The sequence below is a fragment of the Ambystoma mexicanum genome, chromosome 2q, assembly GCF_040938575.1.
Source record: "Ambystoma mexicanum isolate Mex_15411 chromosome 2q, UKY_AmexF1_1, whole genome shotgun sequence".
Classification (NCBI taxonomy): domain Eukaryota; kingdom Metazoa; phylum Chordata; class Amphibia; order Caudata; family Ambystomatidae; genus Ambystoma; species Ambystoma mexicanum.
This window is the reverse complement of record NC_090924.1, coordinates 196813836-196837538: the sequence shown is the minus strand read 5'-3', so window position 1 is coordinate 196837538 and position 23703 is coordinate 196813836. Positions and strand designations below refer to the sequence as shown.

The 23703-nt window shown below is 46.2% G+C and overlaps 1 protein-coding gene across 3 annotated transcripts in view; it reads right to left on the bottom strand.

Annotated features, from left to right (window-relative positions):
* The window catches only part of MYH11 (myosin heavy chain 11), a 222992-nt gene that overhangs the window by 15358 nt on the left and 183931 nt on the right, over positions 1 to 23703 (bottom strand). For all 3 annotated transcript variants that reach the window (XM_069647117.1, XM_069647118.1, XM_069647119.1), the window contains 7 exons: positions 22873 to 23085; positions 19281 to 19442; positions 15563 to 15691; positions 15276 to 15364; positions 11576 to 11699; positions 11278 to 11486; positions 6118 to 6226 (listed from right to left, as the gene is read on the bottom strand). In XM_069647117.1, coding sequence (XP_069503218.1) covers positions 6118 to 6226; positions 11278 to 11486; positions 11576 to 11699; positions 15276 to 15364; positions 15563 to 15691; positions 19281 to 19442; positions 22873 to 23085 — 1035 coding nt within the window. The remainder of the gene's footprint in view (positions 1 to 6117; positions 6227 to 11277; positions 11487 to 11575; positions 11700 to 15275; positions 15365 to 15562; positions 15692 to 19280; positions 19443 to 22872; positions 23086 to 23703) is intronic.

Sequence of the window (23703 nt, the reverse complement as noted above, 5' to 3'; positions counted from 1 at the left end):
AAAACACAGAAAATATAAAATAAATCTATATAGGGTAGTGGGGTAAGGGGTTAAAATGGGTCATGGTAAGGAATTGTGGTGGCGTTATAAGGATGCTAACTCAGGGGTCTTTGCCCCCCACCCCAAATAAAAATTAATAATTCGGTGGTTTTCTGTATTTTGGCCACAATGAAATCACATATAACCCAAATAACATCTTCAACATTGCACTGCACTAAACTACACACCCTTAAAGTGCATTAAGCATAGCGTATCGCAGCCCTCGCGGGCAGTTCACACGGTTAAAGATCTTCACGACTCAGTACTTCTGGTTTCAGAAAGGTGAAACTTGCTGTTTGCCTGAAGGGTCACGCTGCAGTCTGGGATGGCGATGAATTGGTGTTGCCAAAGAAATCGAGATAGTCTGAAGTAGTGCCCTGAGGCTTAGATGACGTGGCATTCAGACACAACGGAGTGGGTAGGCGTGGACGGGAATTGTAAAACAGTCCAAAAAAGCCAACTGAAAAGAACCATTTTATGAAGGGAGGAAGGCTGCGTATGCAGTAGGTGACCTCTGTTCCCTGGTATTCTATCACCTCTGGGTAAGAGGTAAGTGTGTCAAGCATGTAACTGGTAAACCTGATTTTAGCCGTACACCAGAGACCTCCAAGTCCAATCCTCAAGAGTCACACCCACTTCATGTTTTCCGGTAAGCCACACAAAATATATTCAAATACTGTCAAACTAAATGATAGTTATTTACATGACCACTGGTTATCCATAAAAGCAGGTGAGGTTGGGGTGCTTAGACCTGGCCATATGGGCACCCCAATCTACGGGACGCAGAGTACGGCTGTAAAGGCTTGCAGCAATTCATCAAATGTTGACTGTTCTGTTGGTCAGACCAGGAGCAGAGTTTTAGAAACCCTGTAATGCTGACCAGATGATTTTGTCTGCTCCGCTTTGAGGACCTTCCCACAATCTGTCACGGGATCATTTGAGCTGGTCTGAGAATGCTCAAGTCCTCTAAAGCACAGGTTTTATCCATTTCAGAAAGAACACCGCCAAGGCACACGGTTTAAGAGCGTTTTAAATTTGACTCCCTTCTAATTTAGCCACAATCGATGGGAAGATATTTTGGTTTTGTTGCTTATGCCATTTTTAGATGAAAGTCCTGTTCTCAAGCATAGTGCTCAATAATTGCTCTTTGGAGATGATTAAGATGCGTTCTTGTTTTCAATGAGATTATTTCTTCCAAATTGTTGGGACATTGAGAAAACAACTTCATACTAATGGATCTTTGCCGGGTTACGTAGACCTAATATTCTCAAGACCAGCTCGATGTTCTCCACATTTTTGTTGAGATACGCATTATGCTTGGCCTGACCGTCTCCCAGCGATTCTCCAAAATGTTTGAAGAGCACCACAATCAACAACACTGCTTCTGGGCACCCAATAAAAGTATAGAGATCGAAGTTGCAATTCCCAGGGTGGTCACTCTTGGAATGCCCACGGTAGTCACTCCCTCACAGAAACAAGAAAAATCCCTTAAGTGCCTGACCAAAAATTTAGATTTGTCTTACAGGCAGGGTCTGGTCGATTAGGAACAACACTGCTCAAAGACCTAGAGGAACCAACATACATTACCGGCATGGCAAGAAAAACTAGTCGATTAGGGTCAACACTGCTCAGAGACCTAGGGGAACCAACATACATTACCGGCATGGTAAGGAAAGCTGGTTGATTGGGGTCAACACAGCTCAGAGACCGAGAGGAACCAACATTCATTGTCGGCATGGTAATGGAAACAGGTCGATTGGGTCAAAACTGCTCATAGACCGAGAGGAACCAACATTCATTGCCAGCATGGTAAGAAAAAACAGTCTATTGGGGTCAACACTGCTCAGAGACCTAGAGGAACCAACACACACTACCACATGGTAAGGAAAGCTGGTTGATTGGGGTCAACACAGCTCAGAGACCGAGAGGAACCAACATTCATTGTCGGCATGGTAATGGAAACAGGTCGATTGGGTCAAAACTGCTCATAGACCGAGAGGAACCAACATTCATTGCCAGCATGGTAAGAAAAAACAGTCTATTGGGGTCAACACTGCTCAGAGACCTAGAGGAACCAACACACACTACCACATGGTAAGGAAAGCTGGTTGATTGGGGTCAACACAGCTCAGAGACCGAGAGGAACCAACATTCATTGTCGGCATGGTAATGGAAACTGTTTGATTGGCGTCAACACTGCTCATAGACCGAGAGGAACCAAAATTCATTGCCAGCATGGTAAGGAAAACCAGTCTATTGGGGTCAACACTGCTCAGAGACCTAGAGGAACCAACATACACTACCACATGGTAAGGAAAGCTGGTTGATTGTGGTCAACACAGCTCAGAGCCCGAGAGGAACCAACATTCATTGCCTGCATGGTAAGAAGACCAACAGCCACGTGGCTTCCTACATGGAGTATTTGATAAGTTCTTCTCCTATATGAACCACCGCAGTCTCCATTATGCATTGTAGGTGTACATCACAACGGAATAAACTTCCATTGCAAGGAGGTGCATGTATCCAATGACTGTCGAATGAAATACAGATCTCCGAGGGGGCAAATGATTTCTATTACTTCAGAATTAAGCGCAGCTGTTTTTTAACAATGATGCATGTGAGCTTTTCTTAAAGGAGTTAGGGAAAGTACTTAGAGCAAGCAGGGTATTGATGAATGGTGACTGATTGCAATTAAACTGTTCGCAGATTGCTTGGCGACCTGGCACGAAAGGAGTTTTAGTGTGATGTAGGGTTGATCATTTCTAGGACTTCAGGTTTATTGGCAGGGAGCACCTGCTCAAAGTCCCACAAAGTCTCTACTGACTTTCTGATGGTGTGTGGTTTATGGGTTATTATGGGCGTTATACCACAATATCAATCAACAAGACAATTTTACACAGATCCGCCAGAGCACATGGAAACCATGTAAATGGCAGCGGAGTGCAATAGATATCAGTGTGGTGCGGGTGGAGACAGTAGATACAGTCCATGTGGCCGTCTCCTTCATAAACCTTTTTGAGGCCACAAGTTGCACATGGGCGAAATAACGCCTTTCCAGACATAATTCTCCAGAATTTGAACTTCGCTTACGCGAAATAGACAAAAAAATAAAAAACAACCTAGTTTTCACTAGTAGTAAACACGAGGATCCCACTACTTTGAAAGACGGTTGAAATCTGAGGGAGCGCGGGGGCGGGTCCTGTATTTATATCATGACGTCCTGACGGCACGGGCACGCATGATACAAAACGAGGTGGATAGGACGCATAAGCGTCGAAAAAGTTTTCCTACGGGAAAGGGTCTATATAATGTACCGGGGATTCCCAGCCTGACGACGGGGAATATTCAAAGCATGTGAATCCATGAAAGATCCAATGCTGGAGAAATCAGAGCACCGTAACACCATCCCAGCACCATAACATAACATAGACCAAAGAAGCCTGTGAAATTCTCACACTACTCTCTGGATGATGACATCAGTTATTTGTGACTTTTGGAGTAAAGTTTCTTCAGTTGTATGGTCCCATCTGATGACCTTGTCGGTTCATCTTGGATGCATAATGTTTCGACCACTTTGTGTTCAAATTCCAGCTCATTCTCTGGGCATTAGAATTCAAGCAATGCTTTTTCTGCATTTGTGGTTATGATAAGTGTGCTTGGCCAACGTAGGAACAATTCATTTTAAGATGAGTTATAGAGTCAGGTATAACATGCATGGAATAATAGGTAATGGTAGGCCTGAGTGGTTTTGGGCATGGCAGGCCACTGAAGCAGAGCACAGTGCAGTGAGACAGTAAAACATCTTTAAGGATCTGATTGGACTTTCATTAATGTAAATGGTCACCCGGGCGGGCGAGCCATCCAATCCAGTTGCGCAGATTGCGGGCTGAATCCCACGATCTCAGCAGCGTATTTTGAGCAGCCTGATGACTGCTTCCCCACCCTGCCATCTTCCACCTCACCCTACCCTCCGCTCCGGTCACCGTTCCCTCCTCTCTCCCACCCTCCTACCCCACTCACCTTAATCTGTTGGCCGCGGCGACAGCCAACGCTGCTCCAGCGTCCTTCCTGTCCCGCTAGCCACCATGGAAATGGAAGAGGGACTCTGCATGGCGGCCATCATAGGTAAGTATTTTGTTTGAATGAATAGGACGCCTTCATTGAAACAAAATACATTGCTGTTAGCACCCCAAGTTTCCAGATTTGAAACTCAGGGTGCTAATAGCAATAACACCCGATGGGGCGCACCAGATTGGGTGGTAGCTGCAACGGGACCATAGTAAACTCGGGTTAACTTGGGCCCTGGGCCATTGCCAGGCCAGATGAGGTGTTATTGCCATATTAGTATCTACAATAAATGTGCAATGGCCTAAACGCAGAATGTTGCTCCTGATAGTTGCTATGTTCATGTGGTTTCATTTAGCCCAGCAAGCAATGATGTCGCCCTGTTTATAACTGGATCATTCTGATCCTCCACTGAATAACATTGTGGGGTTGGGATTGTAGTTGTATTATTGTTGTTTAATATTGCGTAAAGAATGAGAAAATGACAAGTATAACCTGACATCGAATGCTGCAACCAGCTAGAAATGTACTTAACTAGGGGGGAACGACCGATTGGACTGTATTAGGGTTCGGATATTTTTGTAGTGTAGTTGGGATACCGACGCAAGACATTGCATTTGTAATGTGAGCAATGTGAGGCTTCAGTTATTAAATCAATGCCTCTATACAGGGAGCAACTCCTGGGGAGAGGAGAAGGAGGGTAACGGAGACAGGTTTCATCCGATATGATGGTTTTGGCGATACAGGCTCAAGTCGAGGGTACACGCGGATGGACGGAGTCCACACACTTTTTTCAGAGGGTGGACTCAGTCCCCCCAGCTAAAATGAGAAACATTGAGTGCCCTCTTTGAATTTATGAATTAAATCGGACTTCGGGGATCGAACCTACAGTGGTCAGGTTTGCAGGCCGGACACTTCACCACTGCACTTCCCATTTCGCTACTGCAAGTTCCAGGGAAAACATTTGTATTGGTAATTGGAAATTAAAGCATGCACACCTTTTAACGTTTTCAAAAACACTGTTAGAGGAAATTACCCTCTCTTGTTTTTGTGTGTGTGTTGATTTTATGAAAGGCAAATGCCATTCGTCCTGTGCAAATTGGGTGGTTATGTCGAGCCAATTTAATAAAATGTGCATATTTCACCTTGTTATGCTAATTTCCAGCAACGTCACATCCCATTGCATTTTTTGATGAGTCCCCCCACTTTCATTTTTAGGACTTGACCCCTGGGCGATAATGAACCAGATATGTCGCCCTATACAACCTATCTTTTAAAAATACATTTGGCAGCGCCAGACTATGTAGACAGTGGCGCCATCTCACTAAAATCGTAGGGATAGCAGAAGATCACGAGGGACAACACATGATCTTCAAACCAGATCATGGGCCGCTGTGTTCCTAAACGATCGCCACTGGAGAAACATGGTTTAAGCGTGTTGGCAAACAGTGGTTAGTAGCAGGGACACGGCACTCTGCGAAACCTAGCATGAGTTGAAGCCATTCTTACTTTTACTAGATCAATGATCGGATTGATTTAAATCACAGGGGTGGCACAGCAGTCCACAGGGCCAGCAAGCATCAACATAGGGGTAGCGGTTGATACTCCCAAACTACCCACCAATGGCACCTATGTTTGTAGTTGAGGCTTTCATTCGTGGGGAAAAATGTTGGGTTGGGCCTTTCTCAAAGTACTGAAGTCCAATGTGGGCTTCACAACAACCACACCCATGTGCAAATAATCTCCACTGAAATGAATGAGATATCTCGATGTTGCTCACAGGTATTGATAGTAATTGTGAATATCCTGACAATGTAGCACAAATGTTTCTATCGTTCATGTTTCATGTGTGTTTTTTGTCTTGTCAAGTGCCCTTAAGCCTCAGGGTGCATGGCCTGCGCTATAAAAATAAATAAAGTAAAGTAAAGGAGGTCCAGGCTCAGTAAAAGACCCTCCATGGCGCTGACGCGCGGAGTGTGGAGGGTGCGCGCTTTTACAGCCATGCAGCATTACCTGATCTTTGTATTGCTCTGCTTGTTTCCTTTCATCTTCTACTTGTAACAAAGCTTCCTTCAGTTTCTTATCCTTCTGGCGTAATGTCTTGGTAGTTGTCTGCTTGTCTCTGTTGCAGAACATGAATGAAGTAGTTGTTAACATCTTTTATGAAAAGCATAGTAAGATAGCATAACATGACAAGAAAGTTAAAAATACCTCCACGAAAATGCCATACTGTTGTAGGATTATTGACCACTGAGCCAGTCCACAACACTAGTTAGTGACCAGCACTTGTGTATAGGCGACATAACTGGGGAAAGAGACAATAACGTCCAGTCTTCACATACTCCAATGCTAGAAGCCGAAGAATGTACAGCAGCGTAACCTCTCTCTCTCTCTTTCTCTCTCTCTCTCTCTCTCTCTCTCTCCTTACACAAATAACAAAGAGTAAGAAGGAAGAAAAGAAAACACAATACGTCATTTACAGAAGATGTTTGAGTCAGTGCCAATCTTTCTTGTTTTTTAGCCCCACAAATGAAGCATTGTGCGCAGGAAGAGTACAGGTCAGGACCTTCTGCTCCCTACGTACATGCACTAATCCCATCGCAAACGTCGCAAGCAGCCATGTTTTCAAGGTGTAAGGTACCACGAGGACCCATATTGCAGCCTCAACAAGTTGAGCTATACTCGAGTGCTGCCCTATGCTTAATAGCTTTCCAATAGTCAAGATACTCTCATGCCTCATGGGATTGAGAGGAGTCCTAAAAGCAGCATGTGGGACTCTCTCTGACTGCTCCCTTGTCCACGTGCCTGGTCCACTCTCTCTCTCATGCGAGGATACTGTTGACTTAGTCTTCCTGTCTCCCTACCTTAAGAATTCTGCCGCCTTCCTTGATCCCACTCCCTCTAACCACACCTCACATATGTGTCCCACCCCACCCCACTCTCCCTCAGCCCTATCTCCCCTATAAAGAAATACAAATGTAACCCTGATTCCCTGGCTCCTTACCTAGCCAATTACTGGACATATCCCCAGGCTCTCTCGACCCTTCCACATACCAACAGTTCTTTCTTCACTTTGACTCTGCTGTTCCCTTTCCAAATCACTACCCCAAACACTGCTCTAGCCCTAACCCTATATCTCCCTTCCAGTCAGCAATTTAGGGTGTCAATTAGGCTGCCCCTAAGTTGCTAGGGTCGGACTTGTGCTCAGACTCCCTTTGCCTTTTACAGGCAATCTCCTCTCCTTGTTCCTCACTGCCTTGGAGGCTACCAACTCTACCTATTATACCAAGCTCATCACATTGCGCTGCTCCCATCATTGGAAGCTCTCCTCTACCTTCCACGGGCTGCTCTCCTCTCCTCTCCTCTCCTCTCCTCTCCAGGCTTATGACTTTGACTCCTACTTCCAAGATAAGGACCACGTTGACTGGCCTCTTCCGCCTACCTCACCCTACCCCCTTTCCCTGCCACTTGCTACCCCCCTCTCTCTTCTTTTATTTTCACCCACCACCCCTGCTGAGCTGGCACGTATCCTCCAAGCTGGCAACCCATACTTTGCTCCAGTCAACCCACCTTAAAAAGTCAATGATCACACACTCGTTACCTGTTCTTTTATCCTGCCTATCTTTAACCTATCACCTGACTTTGGGCTCTTCCCAACTACTGATCTTAACGACCAAGTTATAATCGGCAGGTCTCCCTTCTCCCTCATTACTGTACTGTTTTGGAGTGTGCTCTATTGGGCCACATCATCACGTACCTGGAGCTCAACGACCTCCGTAATACACCGATAATAAAAATTCTGTAGCTGTCCCCTTACCGGAATGGCACTCGATTGAGCCTCCATCTTCCTCACTCTTGCTGAACATTTTGGCCTTTCTTGCATCATAACCCTCCTAGATCTTTTGTCTACCTACGACAGTTGTTATCATCTGTTCAACTTGCCTTCCCAGACCTTAGCTTCCAGCTCTCTGCTCTCACCATGGTCGCCTCCTCCCTATCTGATGGTTCTACATGATTTTAAAGAAGTAAATTACTTTTTTGTTATAATGGGGGTCCCACCCCATGTTCCCCACTCGCCTCTCACTACCACCCCTACCACTACCCCATAACCCTCACAACCATCTATACATTTACTTCCCCACAAAGTAATTCTGACGAAGCAAATTACCTTGGAGTAATTTACTTTGTTGAAACCACGGCATGCATTCTCGGACTGCTCCATCTCTACCTCCTGGAACATTGGTGCCTTTTCAGGACTCTCCATCCCCGTCGGAGTCCCTCAAGAATCTGACATAGGTCCTGTCCTCTTTACACTTTCCTAGACAAGGTTATCAAATCGTACCACCTATTCGCCGACGACACTGCAATCTCTCTTTCCTTCCCCAACTTCTCACCTCAGTTGTCATGTCAATTTCCAACTGTCTCTTTACCCTCCACCACCAGGTGGGACGTTGAAGACTAATCCTCTAGTCATAAAGAATCAAAGTGATGGACCTCCCTATCTTCTAATATCTCACCTCTTGGATCCTCTCCCAGCTCCTTTCCACATGATCTTCCTCACCTGATCCACCAAAGCTACTAACCTTGGCCACCTTTATAAAGTGACCTCAAACTAACCTGTACCTAACCTCAACCGCTGCAATGGCCCAGCTCAACCTCTTCATTATCGACAAGATCTGGCCTCACCTAACATCACGGCACCAAAACCCTGGATTCCACTTTTGTCTTCAGCAAGTTGGCCGACTGCTCAAGCCTCCTTAAGGGACTCTTCTATTTCTTTGTCCCACTTATTAAAGTACAGAACCTTACAACCCACGCTCTATTCAACGTCCTTCACTCCTCTACACCCATCGCCTCCTAGCGTGGTTGCTCTCTATGTAGAGATGTTCCCTTTAAATTCCTTTGCTTTTTTAATGCCTCTGCTAGGGTTCATCTAGCCCCATTCCATCCAAAGCTACACGCAGCCACTCCCCACCTCATACTCCTCCATTCCAAGTGTCCCCCAACCTGTGTTCCTCACTCACCATCGCTTTCTCTCACTTTAACTCCTTGCCTCTACCACTGGATCTCCCTGGCATCTGCTAGCATGAGCATGGCTGTGGTTCAGGCTTTCAAGACTGCTTTACAAAACATTGCGGACATACAGTGGCATCACCCCCTTTAATCCTCACCTGTATATAACTATGTATAATGTAATATGTTACATTAACACTGTAATGTCAGTATATGCTGTCTCTATTCAATGTTCCGATCTTACCCCCACCACAACTGCCCAGTTTATTTGCTAGTTTGTCACCAAGGGTGTGACTGTGAAAGGACTCAGTAATGGGAGGGGTCCGATAACTTCTGTTTTATTTATTTATTGGACATTTGTATGGCGCCTATACACAAGTGTTTCCAGGCGCCACAAGACAAGATGGGGGAGTGGGAGGGGACATGGAAACAAAAATAGAATAACAAATAACGGTTATATTGGCCTTGTGACAATCCTACAGTGTGGTGCATGACAAGGTGGTAAGTGCAGGGCGGGGGGTACAGGGAGAATTGCCGGAGTGAGGTGCCCACAAGGGTGGAAGGGGGCAAGTGCTGGGCGGTCCAAGGCGGCAAGTGCCAGGGGAAGAGGGAGGGGGAAGGGAGGATGAATGTGGTGAACAGGGCAGACCAGGTTGGGCTAGTCCAGGCAAGGGAGCCCGAGAGGAAATGCTGGCAGGAGATGCTAAGGGAAGTGGTAGGGGGTGGTCTGGCCCTTGTATGACTCCAATGCGACCAGGCCACAGTCACAGCAGGAGAGGGAGAGTTAGCACGGGAGGGTGAGACGGAAGGAAGAGGAGAAATGGAAAGTCTTGAAAGGTTTTTTGGAAATTAAGAAAATCCGGCTCAAGTTTGAGGGGGGCGGGGAAGCCGTTCCAGAGGGAGGGACCAGCCGGGGAAAGAGATCTACCTCCCGCTCTCTGCTTGGAGAAATGTTTGACCTGCAGAGAGTTGGAGCCAGAGGACCAAAGGACTCTACCTGGGAGGTCTTTAGGGAGGGAGAGCTGGATGTAGAGATGTTGCAGGCCCCAGACAGCCTTCTGGGTGATGCAACGGGTCTTGAATGTGATCCTTGCAGTCACTGGGAGCCAGTGGAGAGATATTAGGGCTGGAGGGAGGCAGTCGCTGGGCTTGAGTGGGGGGAAGGAGCAGGCATCCCAATGAGAAGGATCTCTGTCTAACTGGCATTAAGACAAAGATCATTGGCAGAGCACCATGCCTGAATAGCAGTGAGGCAGTCGGGTATGAGGGAGGAGGAGGTAGAGGAAGGCAGCTTGAAAGAGAGCTGTGTCTCATCTACATAACAGTGGAAATGAGGGGAGAAAGTGGAGATCAGGTGGACCCGAGGGGCTAGGTAGATGTTGAAGAGCCGAGGCGATGGGATAGAGCCCTGAGGGACACCACAGGTAGAGAGTGAGGTTGAGGAGAGAAAAGGACCCATTTGCACTTGGGAAGGTCTGTTTGAAAGGAAGGAGGTCAGCCACGCCAGTGCCCAGTCCATCATGCCTAGGGTATCATGGAGACAGTTTATGAGGATGGAGTGGATGACTGTGTCACAAGCAGAAGAGAGATCCAGGAGGATCAGAACAGAGGGAGCGTTAGAGTCCAGCTTAGATGGCACAGTCTACAAGTTTCTGATCCAGGCACTATTTCCTGTTAATGAATACAAACATAAATTAAAATGATCAAATGGTTACTTTTGATAAATGTGCCCATTCCTTTTTTCTTTTGGAGGATATTAGTAGCGCTCATATCCGACCATGCAAACTATGTTCTTATTAGTTAAAGATTGCCAACTCGTATTAGTGCTTTTCAAATCACAGGCACAAGACACAGTGGTACATAATACACCTGGGTTTGCCTGTTGTTTCTCCTTCGCAGGCTGTGGCTCTTCGGTTGTTTTAGGATACCACTTACCTCATCCCACTCCAATAACAATGCTGGCTAAGGCTGAAGGGAGTTGCACTCCAAAGCATCTGCAGAGCCAAAGCTTTCAGACCCCAAGGCCATTCTGGGTGGCTTGCATTGTGACCTGCTTGTCAATTCCCGCTATGTATGCAGGCAATCAGAGCTCGATGCTTGTTGTGCATGGTTGTAATACATAGATTTAATAAGGCTCTTATGTGCTTGTGTGTGAAATACCTAGATTCCTGTTCCAATTGTTCCTCCAGCTGTGCAATCTTGGCTTCCAGGGCACTGACGGTGGCCTTAAATTTGGACTTCACGGTTCCCTCCATCTCTTGCAGCTTGGATTTCAACTCCTTATTCTGTCGCTCCAGTTGTTGTCGTGCACTCTCGTTCTTTTGGGCTGCACTGCGCTCTGTTGCTAGTTCATTGTTCATTTGCTCTGTCTGGACAGCAAAAGGTGCAGTGAGAGTGAGAGGAGTACATTGGAGTGGGAGACTGCTTTACACCTATACACTGGAGGATTTAACTCTACCTGCTGCACAGCTTTTCTGAAGCGATCACTCATGTTCTCCATGTTGCTCTGTTCCTCGTCAAGTTCTTCCTCCAGTTGGGAAATTCTGGCCTCCAGTCGGCGCTTCTCTTCCTGGAGTGCAGACCTGCCGAAGTCAAAAGGAAATCAACTGAGTTTGAACTGCAGGTAAAATACTAAACAATCATTGGTAAATCTAACAGTTTTGCCATGCTGACAGTAACTACGTGCCTCCTCCTGGGTTCCAGATGGAAAGACCAGGGAATAGGCCTTCACGGCGATGGCCAGCAGTGGTCGACCATGGTTGACACCGACTAACCATGTTTGGCAATGTTTGACCATTGGTAACCATGGTCGATAAAAGGTGACCATGGACACAGTGGTCAGTGATATTCGGCAGAGCAATGGTTGGTGCTGGTCATTGATGGGCGACTGTGATTGGTCATGGAGCAACCCAGAGTGTATGACATCTGCCTGACTGTAAAACCTATGCCAACACGAATAATACCAAATGCCTGATCTTAAAATGGCTGCCAACATAAATCCAAGGTAGCTCAGTCAAACAACTCCCAGGCTCTAAATTTGCCTCCAATGCAAACAAGCATCAATACACATCTGTAGAAGGCATTATTTCTCTAAAAACATAACATATAGGTGGTGCTAAAGTACCAAGTCCATGACCTATAACTAAAAAGGCCAGTGTGCCTTATGGTCATACTGTGTAGCTCAAACACTGTAAACAAAAGGTCTGAGCTTGCTGACCCACAAAATACTACAAGGCCAGCCCGTAGATAAAACGTTAGATAAATACAGCAATGGGGCGTGTGTCCACAGCTATCTGGTCACATTGCTGCTTCCAGCTTCTCAAATTAAGGGAAGCACATTAAGAAGAAGAGGCAAGTAAATGTCGTTGATAAAGTAAAGGTATAATGACCCCGTCATGAAACGGGTTGAGCTTTTCATGTCCTGGGAGCAGACGAATGTGTGTGGTGGAAACTATCACAGCCATAACATAGACCATGCAGAAGCAGGCTTGCTCTGCATAGGTTCTGCGTGGAAAGAGGCGAAAAGGCTTTTCCAGTTCTCTCAACGGTATCACACGACTTGTGGCCTTCAGCTTTTGGCGATTACTGAGAGTAATCAGGGTTTCAGAGTAATGTTGTCGTCTTCCCGGACCGTGTGCTAGGAGGACCTTTTGTGGGCATGCCTTGGCTCAGTGTGTCAAGTAGTCTAGAAATGGAAGTTTCTGGGTCAGCTGCTGTTATCATAGCTACGTCTGGAAGCCACTGAGAACGCATCACGCTGTGTGTTTACTCGTTTTACTTTAGTCACAAAAGATCACATGCAAGCAGCTTGAAACACATTTGTATTCTAAAAGCGAAGTGCACTTTTCTACGTAGGTCTGACGCAAGTGATTCATGTGCAGTTGCTCGATAATACTCGACTCAAGGGCCAAATGTTTACGTCTTCTTGAGTTGGGATAACGAAGATTATCCACGACCTCCATATGAACACTGTAATTACTTTCTATTGTGATGGTTTTATGTATGTAAATAATATGACAATAACAATCATGTATTTTCAGGGCTACTTTTTTGGAGTCTGTACACCTCGGCAATGGAACAAGGTTTCAAGATGTTACACTCTTGGCACTGCCCCCCAGTTTCTCTGTACAAAATGTTTGAGGGAGCATCCCCGCTTTGCCCTAGAAAGTGCTCACTACATGGAACCTGGTACCACATGTGGTGGGAGTGCCCTGTGGTCTAGGTTTTTTGGACTGAGCTACTTAGCTGGATCAAAGGTATTGTGGGCACGAGCCCTTCCCTACTCCCCTTGGAGGTTCTCTTGGGTATGCCAGCACCCGACTCCGATGTGTATGCTTTTCAAAAAGTAGTTGAGGCGATGCTGAGAGCGGGGAGACTGGCTCTCCGCCACTCCCTCCAAGACTGAGTGGCTCTCGAAACTATGGGCTATTTTGACGTACGACAAATTGCCACCTATAACCAACAATGAAATGTCTACTTTCATGCAGAACTGGTCCGTTGTTCTCCTGAGTGATGAATGTAATGCTATGAGACTGTAACTGTCACGTCCGCTCCCGGCAGGGGGCCACGGACATTGCCCTTATGGCAACGATGGTGACACATTTCATACATTGCTCCTAGTTCCACTAACATGGAGGTCGCAAGGAAGAGCAGCGCTCTAGTTGTCCAAACCAGGAAGTTCCAAGTGACTCGGCCCCCAGCCTCGGAGAATGGATTTCCTTCGGCAGCTTCCCCGACGCAGTGCGTTGCTCCTGCTTTCAGAGGCCACGCTAAGTAAGTCCGCGTATCTAGACTTGCTCTCTTTCGATTTAGGAAGGCTCTCTTTCTTAATCCTCTTTAATTCCTGTTTCCCCTTTCCGTAGTGAGGTTCCTCTCATTACCCGAACATTAGTAGTGTCATCTCTCTACACTCGGCAACAGGAATTGTTAGCTCTTCAAAGTTCAGTACGTATAGAACCTCTTTCCCATCTTCCGCTCACGCCTTTTCCACTGCTACCTTACTAAACATTCCCCTACTCTCCCAGATTCACCCGCTCAGTTTCGGGACTACAATTCCCAACAAGCAGTGCAAACCCAACAGAATACAATCATCGTGCCGTCCAACTCCAGTGGATTTCTACTACGTCCGTTTACTCCCCTATTACTGCTCTCCTTTTCCAATATTAACTAAACTCTGCTTCTCTCTCACACTCGCAGATACCTTTGGAATCAGCTGTATCATTTTTCTCTCAGACCCCAGACTCACAGATTTAAAGGTATACAGCAGCTTAGAAGAAAGATTTATTTATACTTTTGCCCGTATAATTAATCTATGTTCATTGTTTAGGATAGTCCGAGATAGCGAGTTCGTAACTACTGACGTTCTGACACCGGACTACTCATCTGGGACCAAAGCATCCTCCAGCTGATCTCCACTCCTCGGCACAACAGGGTTTTATTCCCTACGAGGGTTTCCCTGTCTTCTTCTCATTGTGCAAGTTCCCAGGCAGGGTGGAGGAGGATAGGTGAGCCTTATAATCTTCAAATAAGAAGACCAAGAGTACAGGTTAGTGCCCTTTTTGTTGTTATTCTGGGTTCTGCAATTGTGACTGTGAAACAGTTAAATCTGGACACTGCTGTAAACTTGAGAGTCCAAATAACAGTAACTCTCCTGTGCTACCGGAGCCATGGCATCCCTACTTGATTTGTTCATCTACTGTAATTTGCCCTGTGTTTTTGTTATAATGTTCGACCTCACTATGTCAGCCATCCTGGACTGTCTTGCCTGTGTCTTGTTTCTTCCTAGTGCTTTCTGTACCCGGCATCTGGCTGGGCTTGGTAAGGTTATGTGCTGGGGGGAGGCGAGAGAGCGGGTTTAAAGATTAAAGTTTAGCATTCTTCTTCTGGTGTTTCATATTGCTGTTGCCAGGTTGTGACCTGGCTTTCTTTGCATGTTGAAATGCTCAATAAAAACAATTTTAAACAAATAAAATGTATTTTGTAAAAACAAGCTTGCCAGCTGGTCCCAAAGTCTGATTCTTCTTGCAGATGGGTGATTTTATTTGTCAGTGCTGTAAACAGTTAGATTAGGGAGTGCGGTTGAGATTTCAACTACAGTCGGGGTCACGCTATAGTTAGGAGTCCTCCCGTAATGCGATAATCAGGCCAATAGTATTTACCTTCCAGTTGAGCTGCCTGAAAGTTCTTCGGCCAACTCTTCCTTTTCTTGCTCTGCTTGTTTACGGGCTCTTTCAGCAGCGGCCAGGTCCTGCAAGGACGAATGAGATCAGCCCTATCGGTCAAATCAGGCAAAACAGAAACCTAACGATGGTTCCAAAACACCAACGTGGGACATGCATGTCATTATCTGACAGAGGAGCCAATTAACAACCCTGCTTTACTAACCCCAAAAACATTTCGTGAAATACAACTTTTTGACGTGCTCGATTTCACTTGGTAACTTTACCTCCTGAAGCTGGATGAGTTCTGCTTCCAGGTTCTTGGCTTTCTTTTCATTTTCTCTTGCTGTCGCAAAGATCTCTTCTCTTGCCGCTCGGGCATCGTCTAGTTCCCTCTGGTAGTCCTTCATCTGAGCCTTAAAGGAGGAAAGCAGTTGTGAAAGAATTTGAACACGGATACAATTGCCTCCCAACGAAGGATAGTAGAACTGTAACGCCTGCTTGTGGTCTATTCGCAGGTATGAACCTTAAAACCATGTCAGAATTATTCCCAAAAACACTTGGCGGGATGTAAATTCCCTACAGAAGGGTACAATCGATAGTCCCCCTGTCGGTTGTGTGCTTCTCGGCCTACACTAATCCATCTCTCCAGAGAGATCACCTAAAGACCTAAAGACCTAAAGTCGCTACATCAACGCTGAGGATGCTCATTATGTCCTGGCTTTGCAACAAGACTGCACGGCAGAGGAATGCCTTACTTTTCATTTCACCCATTCCCAGGAAGTGCCCATGATCCCCCAAGACCAACTCTTCGGAAATCCATTTGAGAGGCCGAACAAGGCGGGCTGTGGGGTTCCCTGCAAAAATGTCCCCTGACAAAAAAGTCGCCGTTTTTTGCAGAGACATTATTACATTGAGAATGCGGGGGACACTGCAGCAAACACCGCTTTTTTTTTAATGGGAGTAGGGACATCCCTGTAACCCAACCCGTCCTTCTACCTAATGTCACCATATATAATGTTGTCAATGGCTTTTCCAGGCGGCATTATGTATGGGGACATTATTATCTGATCCCGGCTGCACCAGGTCTGGAGTGGTGCAGGATCACCTCAGGATGACCACACAATCGAGACGATTCTGCCGACAGCAGAATCGTCATGATCATCCAGGCTCCTTTTCAGGAGGCAGTGTGTCCCCACCGTGAGTACTGAGCACGGCAGCACGCAGGAGAATTGTTAGATAGGGGGCCGGGAGCAGCACAGCTTCAAATCCCAGTCCCGTGCTTAGAGACTCATCTCTGGTATTAAGCGGGTTGCAAAAGAGTACTTAATTAATAGGGGATTAATCGCCTGATTTTGTTTCGCAGCACTTTTTGCCAAAAAAGGTTTTGCTGAAAAAAAACATTGAATAATATGGAGGGGGTGAGGAGGGCGATATAAGGGGTAGGGTGGGTGGTGTATAGTGACCCCCTCAAATAAAAGAAGCAAGACGACGTGGAGCAACACAGGTTCAATTCCTGGGTCCAAGCTTAGAAACCTCTGGGTATTAAACGCGTTATAAATAACCAGTTATAAATTATCACTGCATTGTGTTCACTGAGATCACTGACATGTTATCTACTGTGCCATCACTGACACATGGTCACTGTATTACTATTACTGCTATGGTATCACTAATCTGTTCACTGCTATGTTTTCACAGTATCCAGCAACGTCAATGCTGAAAATTCACAGCACGCATTTTCAGTGCAGAATATTCATCTTCAAGAAATGTACCTACAATGTATACTAAGGTATAGATACTAAACTTGCGAAAGGGGAAAACTTTTGTAGGGGCGAGGGTGGGGTTGGGTGTGAAATAGGGGCTGCGGGGGCTTTTTCTACATGCAAATTTGCTATCGCACTGAATTTAAAAACTGAAAATTCAAAAATGAAACATTTGGTGATGAAATAATCAGGGGTAAAAACACATGGAACCGGTGGTCACTGCTATTTTATCAATAATTTCTTCACAGCTATGTCATTTCTTCTGTGTTTTCACTGACATGTTCACTCCTGTTCTGACGGTTACAGTATCACTCACCCACACATGCCAACCTTCCCGGTTTAGGCGGGAGACTCCTGCTTTTTCAATACAAAATATTGCTATTTTGCACTTTCTTGCGCCTAAAATAATTCTAGCCCCAATGCAATCCTATGGGACACATGGCACCATGCACTCTCTGCGGCATGAGATGTGCCCTCTAAGCATCGCCGGCGTACAAAGGGAAGACGGGAGTGTACAGCGGCAGACATCCAGGGGATGCAAGTGGCTTCTTCTTCGAGAAACGTACAGGTGGGGGGTTGTGGGGGATGGCACGGGGGCAGAGTAGGTCCTTTGTTTTAACCCACCCTGCCCCGAGGGAACGTTCGGTTCAACCCAGCCTGGGAAAAATGGTACATTGCGAGCAAGTAACTGGGTATAGTGCCTGAAATTTGCTCTCAACCCTCAATCCTGATTGCCCGGCTGAACACTATGTTCGACCCATGGACTTAATGTGGCTTTATGTACCCGTTCCATGGGCAACATCGGGAGCTAACAGCCCGCGGCCCCAGTTAACGACCCGAGCAAAGCTGCGGGTTAATAAAGAAAAAAAAACGTGGACAGAGTGTGGGAAGAACATGGCTGCGGGGAGAGCCAGCCGTCAGGCAGCTTGGAACGCAGGCTTATACTGGCGGTTCAAGCCCACATTCCGAGCCACCGGATTCTGCCGCCTTGGGTGCTAATATGTGATGAAGGCTATATGGTCACTCCTACGTTGTCACAGGCGTGTTCACTGCTACGTTACCTGCGCTGTGTTATTGCGGCCATATTATTACTTGTGTGTTATCACTGATGTATTACGCGTGCCATTCGATCCCTGCTACATTATTGCTGCTACGTTCATTGCTTTGTTATTGTCATGTAGGTACTGCCATCTCATGGGAACCATGTTATCACTGCTTCATCACTGCAGAATATGAACCCTGTGTGAGCACAGCTATGTGATCATTTCCCCACGACCGTTGTCCAGATTCTCCATCCTATAGTTAGATTGCAGTCCCCGCTTAAAACACGACATCAGTCATGTTATAGAAATATCACTCCAAAATAACCCGGCGTGCCAGTAAATGAGGTGCAGAACAATGTCCTCATGGGTTACATGTCTTTATACCGAAGTCATTTATAAAGAACGCACCTCCGTTTCCCAACCCTTTAAAAACCCACCCCAACCAAAATATGTAACCCTTTACCCCACCCCTAAATGCATTCTCTATAAACATTTTCATTAAAACAATTTGATAAAAATTAATTCTTTAAAAAATATTCGATATAAAGACTGCATACCGTCCTCATGACATAATCAGAATTTACAAGGCCCCTCTTTTCAAGAAGGCGAGCACAAGAGTGCAGTGGCAATGCAATGAATTAAACTTAGTTGCTATGCATGCTTGAGTCCAAATTGATGGCAATCAATGTACAATTGCATTTTTTTATGAAAAGGGCAACATTGCCAAAGCCTTTTTGTTCTAATAAATGTTTTGCACCATAAACATAGCTGCACTTAAAAGTGGTTCCACTCAATCCTTTCATGGGGCCATGCTAGAGTGCGGCCGGACATGCACCATGCCATGGCCAACCACACACCACATGGCAACCACGCACATCGCAACCACGGCATTACCAGTTAATCGATAGTCTAAAATGTTATGCTTTTCTGCATGCAACTTTATGTTAATATCCACTTTGAAATCAAACATATGCCAAATGTTTATCATTCTGCAATTTCGTACTCAAAGGCCTGTATGATGCACTTTTGGCCACCAGTAACCCGGAACGGGACGAGCCGGCAGGCCAGACGGCCAAAACATTTCTGGGTCATACCAATGGCAGATAACCGTACTACAAAGAGCACATACCATAGCATAACGGATATTCTTTGCCATGACCTGCCTCGCACCTAGAACCCAAGGGAAGGCTACGCACCTGCAGCTTCTTCAGTTGCTTGATGGCCTCGTCCCGGCTCTTGTTCGAAGAGTCCACCTGTCCTTCCAGATCTTTCAGGTCGACCTCTAGCTTCTTCTTGGCAGCGGCGGCAATGGTTCGTTGCTTGCGCTCATCTTCCAGTTCTGTTTCGTACTCATGAACCTAAACAAAAAGGCAACGCTTCTGTTACCCGAGCATTTTAGCTGAGCAGCTCACTTCTGCATGCACAGGTGCATCATCATCACGGGGGGTCCTGCGGCGGGTGATGCCACCCGTCCGGATCGTTCCACATTACATCATTAATGCATTGATGTGTTCTTCATCAACTTTAACCAGAACAACGGAACAGGTTCACAGATCCTCTCAGGGGGCAATATGCTTATGCAAACACCCTTAGGCAAGAGTCTTTAAGCTTGTTTTTGCATTTATTTGAAGAACAGGGATGACTACATTTACGGATGGTGGAAGCATTCCCACGAAGGTTGCCTGTACGACAGCACAAAGATGAGAACAAGTAGTGAGCTAGTTAATGAAGGTGAGAACAAAGTGGGACACAAAAAACGAGTGACTCCCAAAGGTAACATCAACCTAGGGGTACAAGTGCCACAAATTAAAGAGGAGTGCCGTACACATATACAAAGTTACATTAATATCAATCACTGATTGGAGTGGTAGAGTCAGGTAGGAAGGATGTTGGAGCTCCCTCTTTAGCAAGTATGCAAAGGTTAAGCTGCGCTTTGAAGAGATCCACAGTGTGGCCGGCATTGATTGTGATGGGCAGCGGGTTCCAGTGGTGGCGGGACAAGAAGGGAGAAAGAGCAGAAGCAAGAGGGGGCACAGGGAGGCATGGGACAGTGGGGTTTAATGCAGAAGAGAAGCAGAGGAAACAAGACGGTGAGTAGACAGTGATACAGTCAAACAGGTAAGGAGCAAGTTCATCGATAGCTTTAAAGACTAGGAGACAAATCTAAAAAGGAGATGGTAGAGCATGAAGAGCAACATGCATGGTGTTGGAAGGTAGAACTGGGGGAGGATCAGAATCCGGGTAGGTTGTCGAGAGTGTGGGTAGCTAAGTTAAGTTGGGAAGCAGTAAGGCCAAAGAGTAGGCAAGAGCAGTAGTCAAGTTTGCTGAGCACCCCTCCAGCACTATCTGAAATGTCGTCAGGCCTAGTATGATAGTTGCTTGTTTTGTTCCTCCCCTCCCTTTCTGCACCCCTCTCCCTCACCTTTTGTTTTTCTCCGGCTCTACCAGAAATGTCGTCAGGCCTAGTACGGTAGTCGCCTGTCTGTTTCCATTTCCTTCCCACTCTCCCCCTCCCTTCCTTATCTATGTCTTAGCTCTTGCACTATCTGAAATGTCGTCAGGCCGAGTACGATAGTTAATTTCATGGCCTGTAAGAATGTCATTGTATTTTCCCTTGTTCCCTCCCTTGCCTTGAAGCGCTTTGAAACACATTGTGTATAGGCGCTATATAAATAAACGATCATATCATATCATATCAGATTAGAGTTTTCATACAGTGGTGAGTAAGTGACAAACACATATTCTGAATGTTGAGAAGGTTAAGCAGCTGAAGTGTCGTAGTGATGGATGTTTGCAGTTGGATGTCACTGTCAAAAGAAGAACTCAAGTTTGTGAGCCTTGGATAAGGGAGCAAGAAGGTTAGGCAGGAAGGAGATGGAAATGGGGAGTGTAGATGTGGCTGTGGAAGAAAGATCACTTCCGTTTCAAAGTATTCAGCAAGAGACAGCTAAGAGTCACCCAGAGATGAATTGCAGTGAGACGGTGGGTAATCTGTTCGGAAATGGCTGGGATAAAGGAGGCACATGTGGAAATGATGTCGACAGCAAAGAGGTGATAAATAAAGCCAAAGGACAACTTAAGTCTACCTAGGACAGGGAAGTGGAGGGTGAAGAGCAGAAATTTGAGGACCGATCCTTGGGGGAGCGGCTAGAGGTTTGGGCCGAGATTTGCATGTTCCGGGAGATTTTAAGGAAAACATTTCCAGGTAAGGGGAATTCTAAGCTAGAGGAGATTTGCAAAATGCAAGGACCCTGGGAATGATCAGGAGAGAGGAGTGATTGACAGGGCCGAGAGAGGCAGAGAAGTAAGAAAGATGAGTATACAAGAGAGTTTTGAGTGGTGAGCATCAGAGAAAAATGTGTAGAGATGCAAGCGAGCAGTCTCGGTGGAGTGCTTACTACATAAACCAGATTGAAGTGGATTGTCAAAGTCTTTATCCCCAAGGATGGGCCCCTTTGATTGCTCTTGTTGGGGTTATGCCAAAAAAGCTGCTGCTGGAGGTATATGCAGTCTGCATGGCTAAGGAGCTGAGGCGGATTCCTGATGTTGTTCTTGTTGGACTTATGCTTCAGAATTGGCAATGGAGGTGTATGCAGCCTGCACGGGTACCGGGCCTGTACTGGTTCCTTCTGTTGTTCTTGTTGTGGATATGTGCAGGAGCTGCCAGCGAAGCTGTATGTAGCCTGTACAGCTATTACGCAGGGGCTGGCTCCTTCTAATGTTTTTGCTGGAGTTATGCTTCAGAATTGGCAGTGGAGGTGTATGTAGCCTGTATGGGTACTGAGCCTGTACTGGTTACTTCTGTTGTTCTTGTTGGGGATATGCGTAGAAGCTGTATGCAGCCTGTACAGCTATTACGCAGGGGCTGGCTCCTTCTAATGTTTTTGCTGGAGTTATGCTTCAGAATTGGCAGTGGAGGTGTAAGTAGTCTGTATAGCTCATGGGTTTGGACTGGTTCTTTCTGTTGTTCTTGTTGTGGATATGCGTAGGAGCTGCCACCGAGGCTGTATGCAGCCTGTACAGCTATTGCGCAGGGACTGTTTCCTTGCATTGTTTTTGCTGGAGTTATGGTTCAGAATTGGCAGTGGAGGTGCATGTGGCCTGTATGGCTATTGGGATTGGACTGGTTATTTTTGTTGTTCTTGTTGGGATTATGTACTTGTAGAGAGTTGTGTATCATTTACTCTAAACCAAGAGTGGAGCCTGGTTCCCTTCTGTTGTGGTTATGCTTACATACTGTTCAGTGGAGTTGCATGTAACCTTTGCAGCCTATACATTGTCCGCCCTTGATGTCAGTCTTGAAACAGTTTACTTGCAGTGTTTGGTTGCAATGACTTCGGATGGCAGAGGTCCTAGGCTCTATCCGAAGTATGAACAGCCTCTCTACCTTGCCTAATTGTGCCTTCTATACCATGTGACTATACATTACCTTGCCCAGCAGAAGCTGCACTCGGGTACTTTTAAATTATTTCTGCCTTGCTAGCAGGTGGTAGGAAGGGCAGTGAGCTCGGGGATTTCCAATGTGTCTTAAGGTGACAAAGCACAATAAAACGTATACCCCAAAGTGAAATGGGAGCTCTCCTCCAAATATCTCCCCCCACTGAAAAACATCCTACAGTGGGAGACTGACCAGTCCACCTTCACTCGATTCCTGAAGTTCTAATCTAGTTTATAGTAGACTCAACACCTGCTGGAGGTGGGCACACGTCCCCGTGAAGGAGTTTCGTGGAATGTGAGCAGGTTTAAAAATGGCACCTCTTGCCCAAACGGAAGGATTTCTTGACACACCTGTTTCACCAGCTGCCTCCTCTTCTCCTCATTTTGTTCATCTCTGCCTTGCAAGTCCCGCTCAAACTGTGCTTTCATGGCCTGCATGTTGACCTCCAGCCGCAGCTTGGCATCTTCCGTGGCCTGGAGCTCATCCTCCAGTTCCTCTAATTGCGTCTTCATCTCCTCCACCTGCTGCTCCAGGCCGCGCTTGGACTTCTCCAGATCGTGAACCTTTAGCGGAGAATAATGAAATGCACGGGTTACAAGACCGAACACGCACTCCACTAAAGGAATGACAGAACAAAATGCTTGGACCCATCATGGGTCACTGCCTATCTTGACCTTCAAAGAAACATTTCAATTTAAGAAGCACCATCCAGCAGAATTGTTTTATAATACTGTGGACAAAAGGTCACAGAACTGCCTCCAATGGACCATGTGGCAGAATTTAATAATGTAGACAATTGTTGTGCAGGGTTGCCTCCAATGCTAAGACAGAGCTCCCCATGGTTGGATCTAAACACGGCTTTAAAGAGTATCGCCCTCTATATGTGGGGTCTGCAGCATTTGGCTCGCCAGATGTTTTGGACTACAACTCCCATCAACCCTACCTAGTTGGAGTGAAATCGTTGGAGTCAAAGACCGACACATCTGGAGAGCAGCAGACCACAGGCCTCTGCTCTACATTCTACCATGTGCATACCAGGTACCCCCATAACTAACTGGGAAACATCCTGAACCCCAGGCTCCTAGTATCATCTTTCAACAACCACGTGGCCCATGAGGTTGCATCGTCTACTAAGTACTAGCTGAAATTAATTAATCCTCAGCAACTGTTCATAGAAAGAA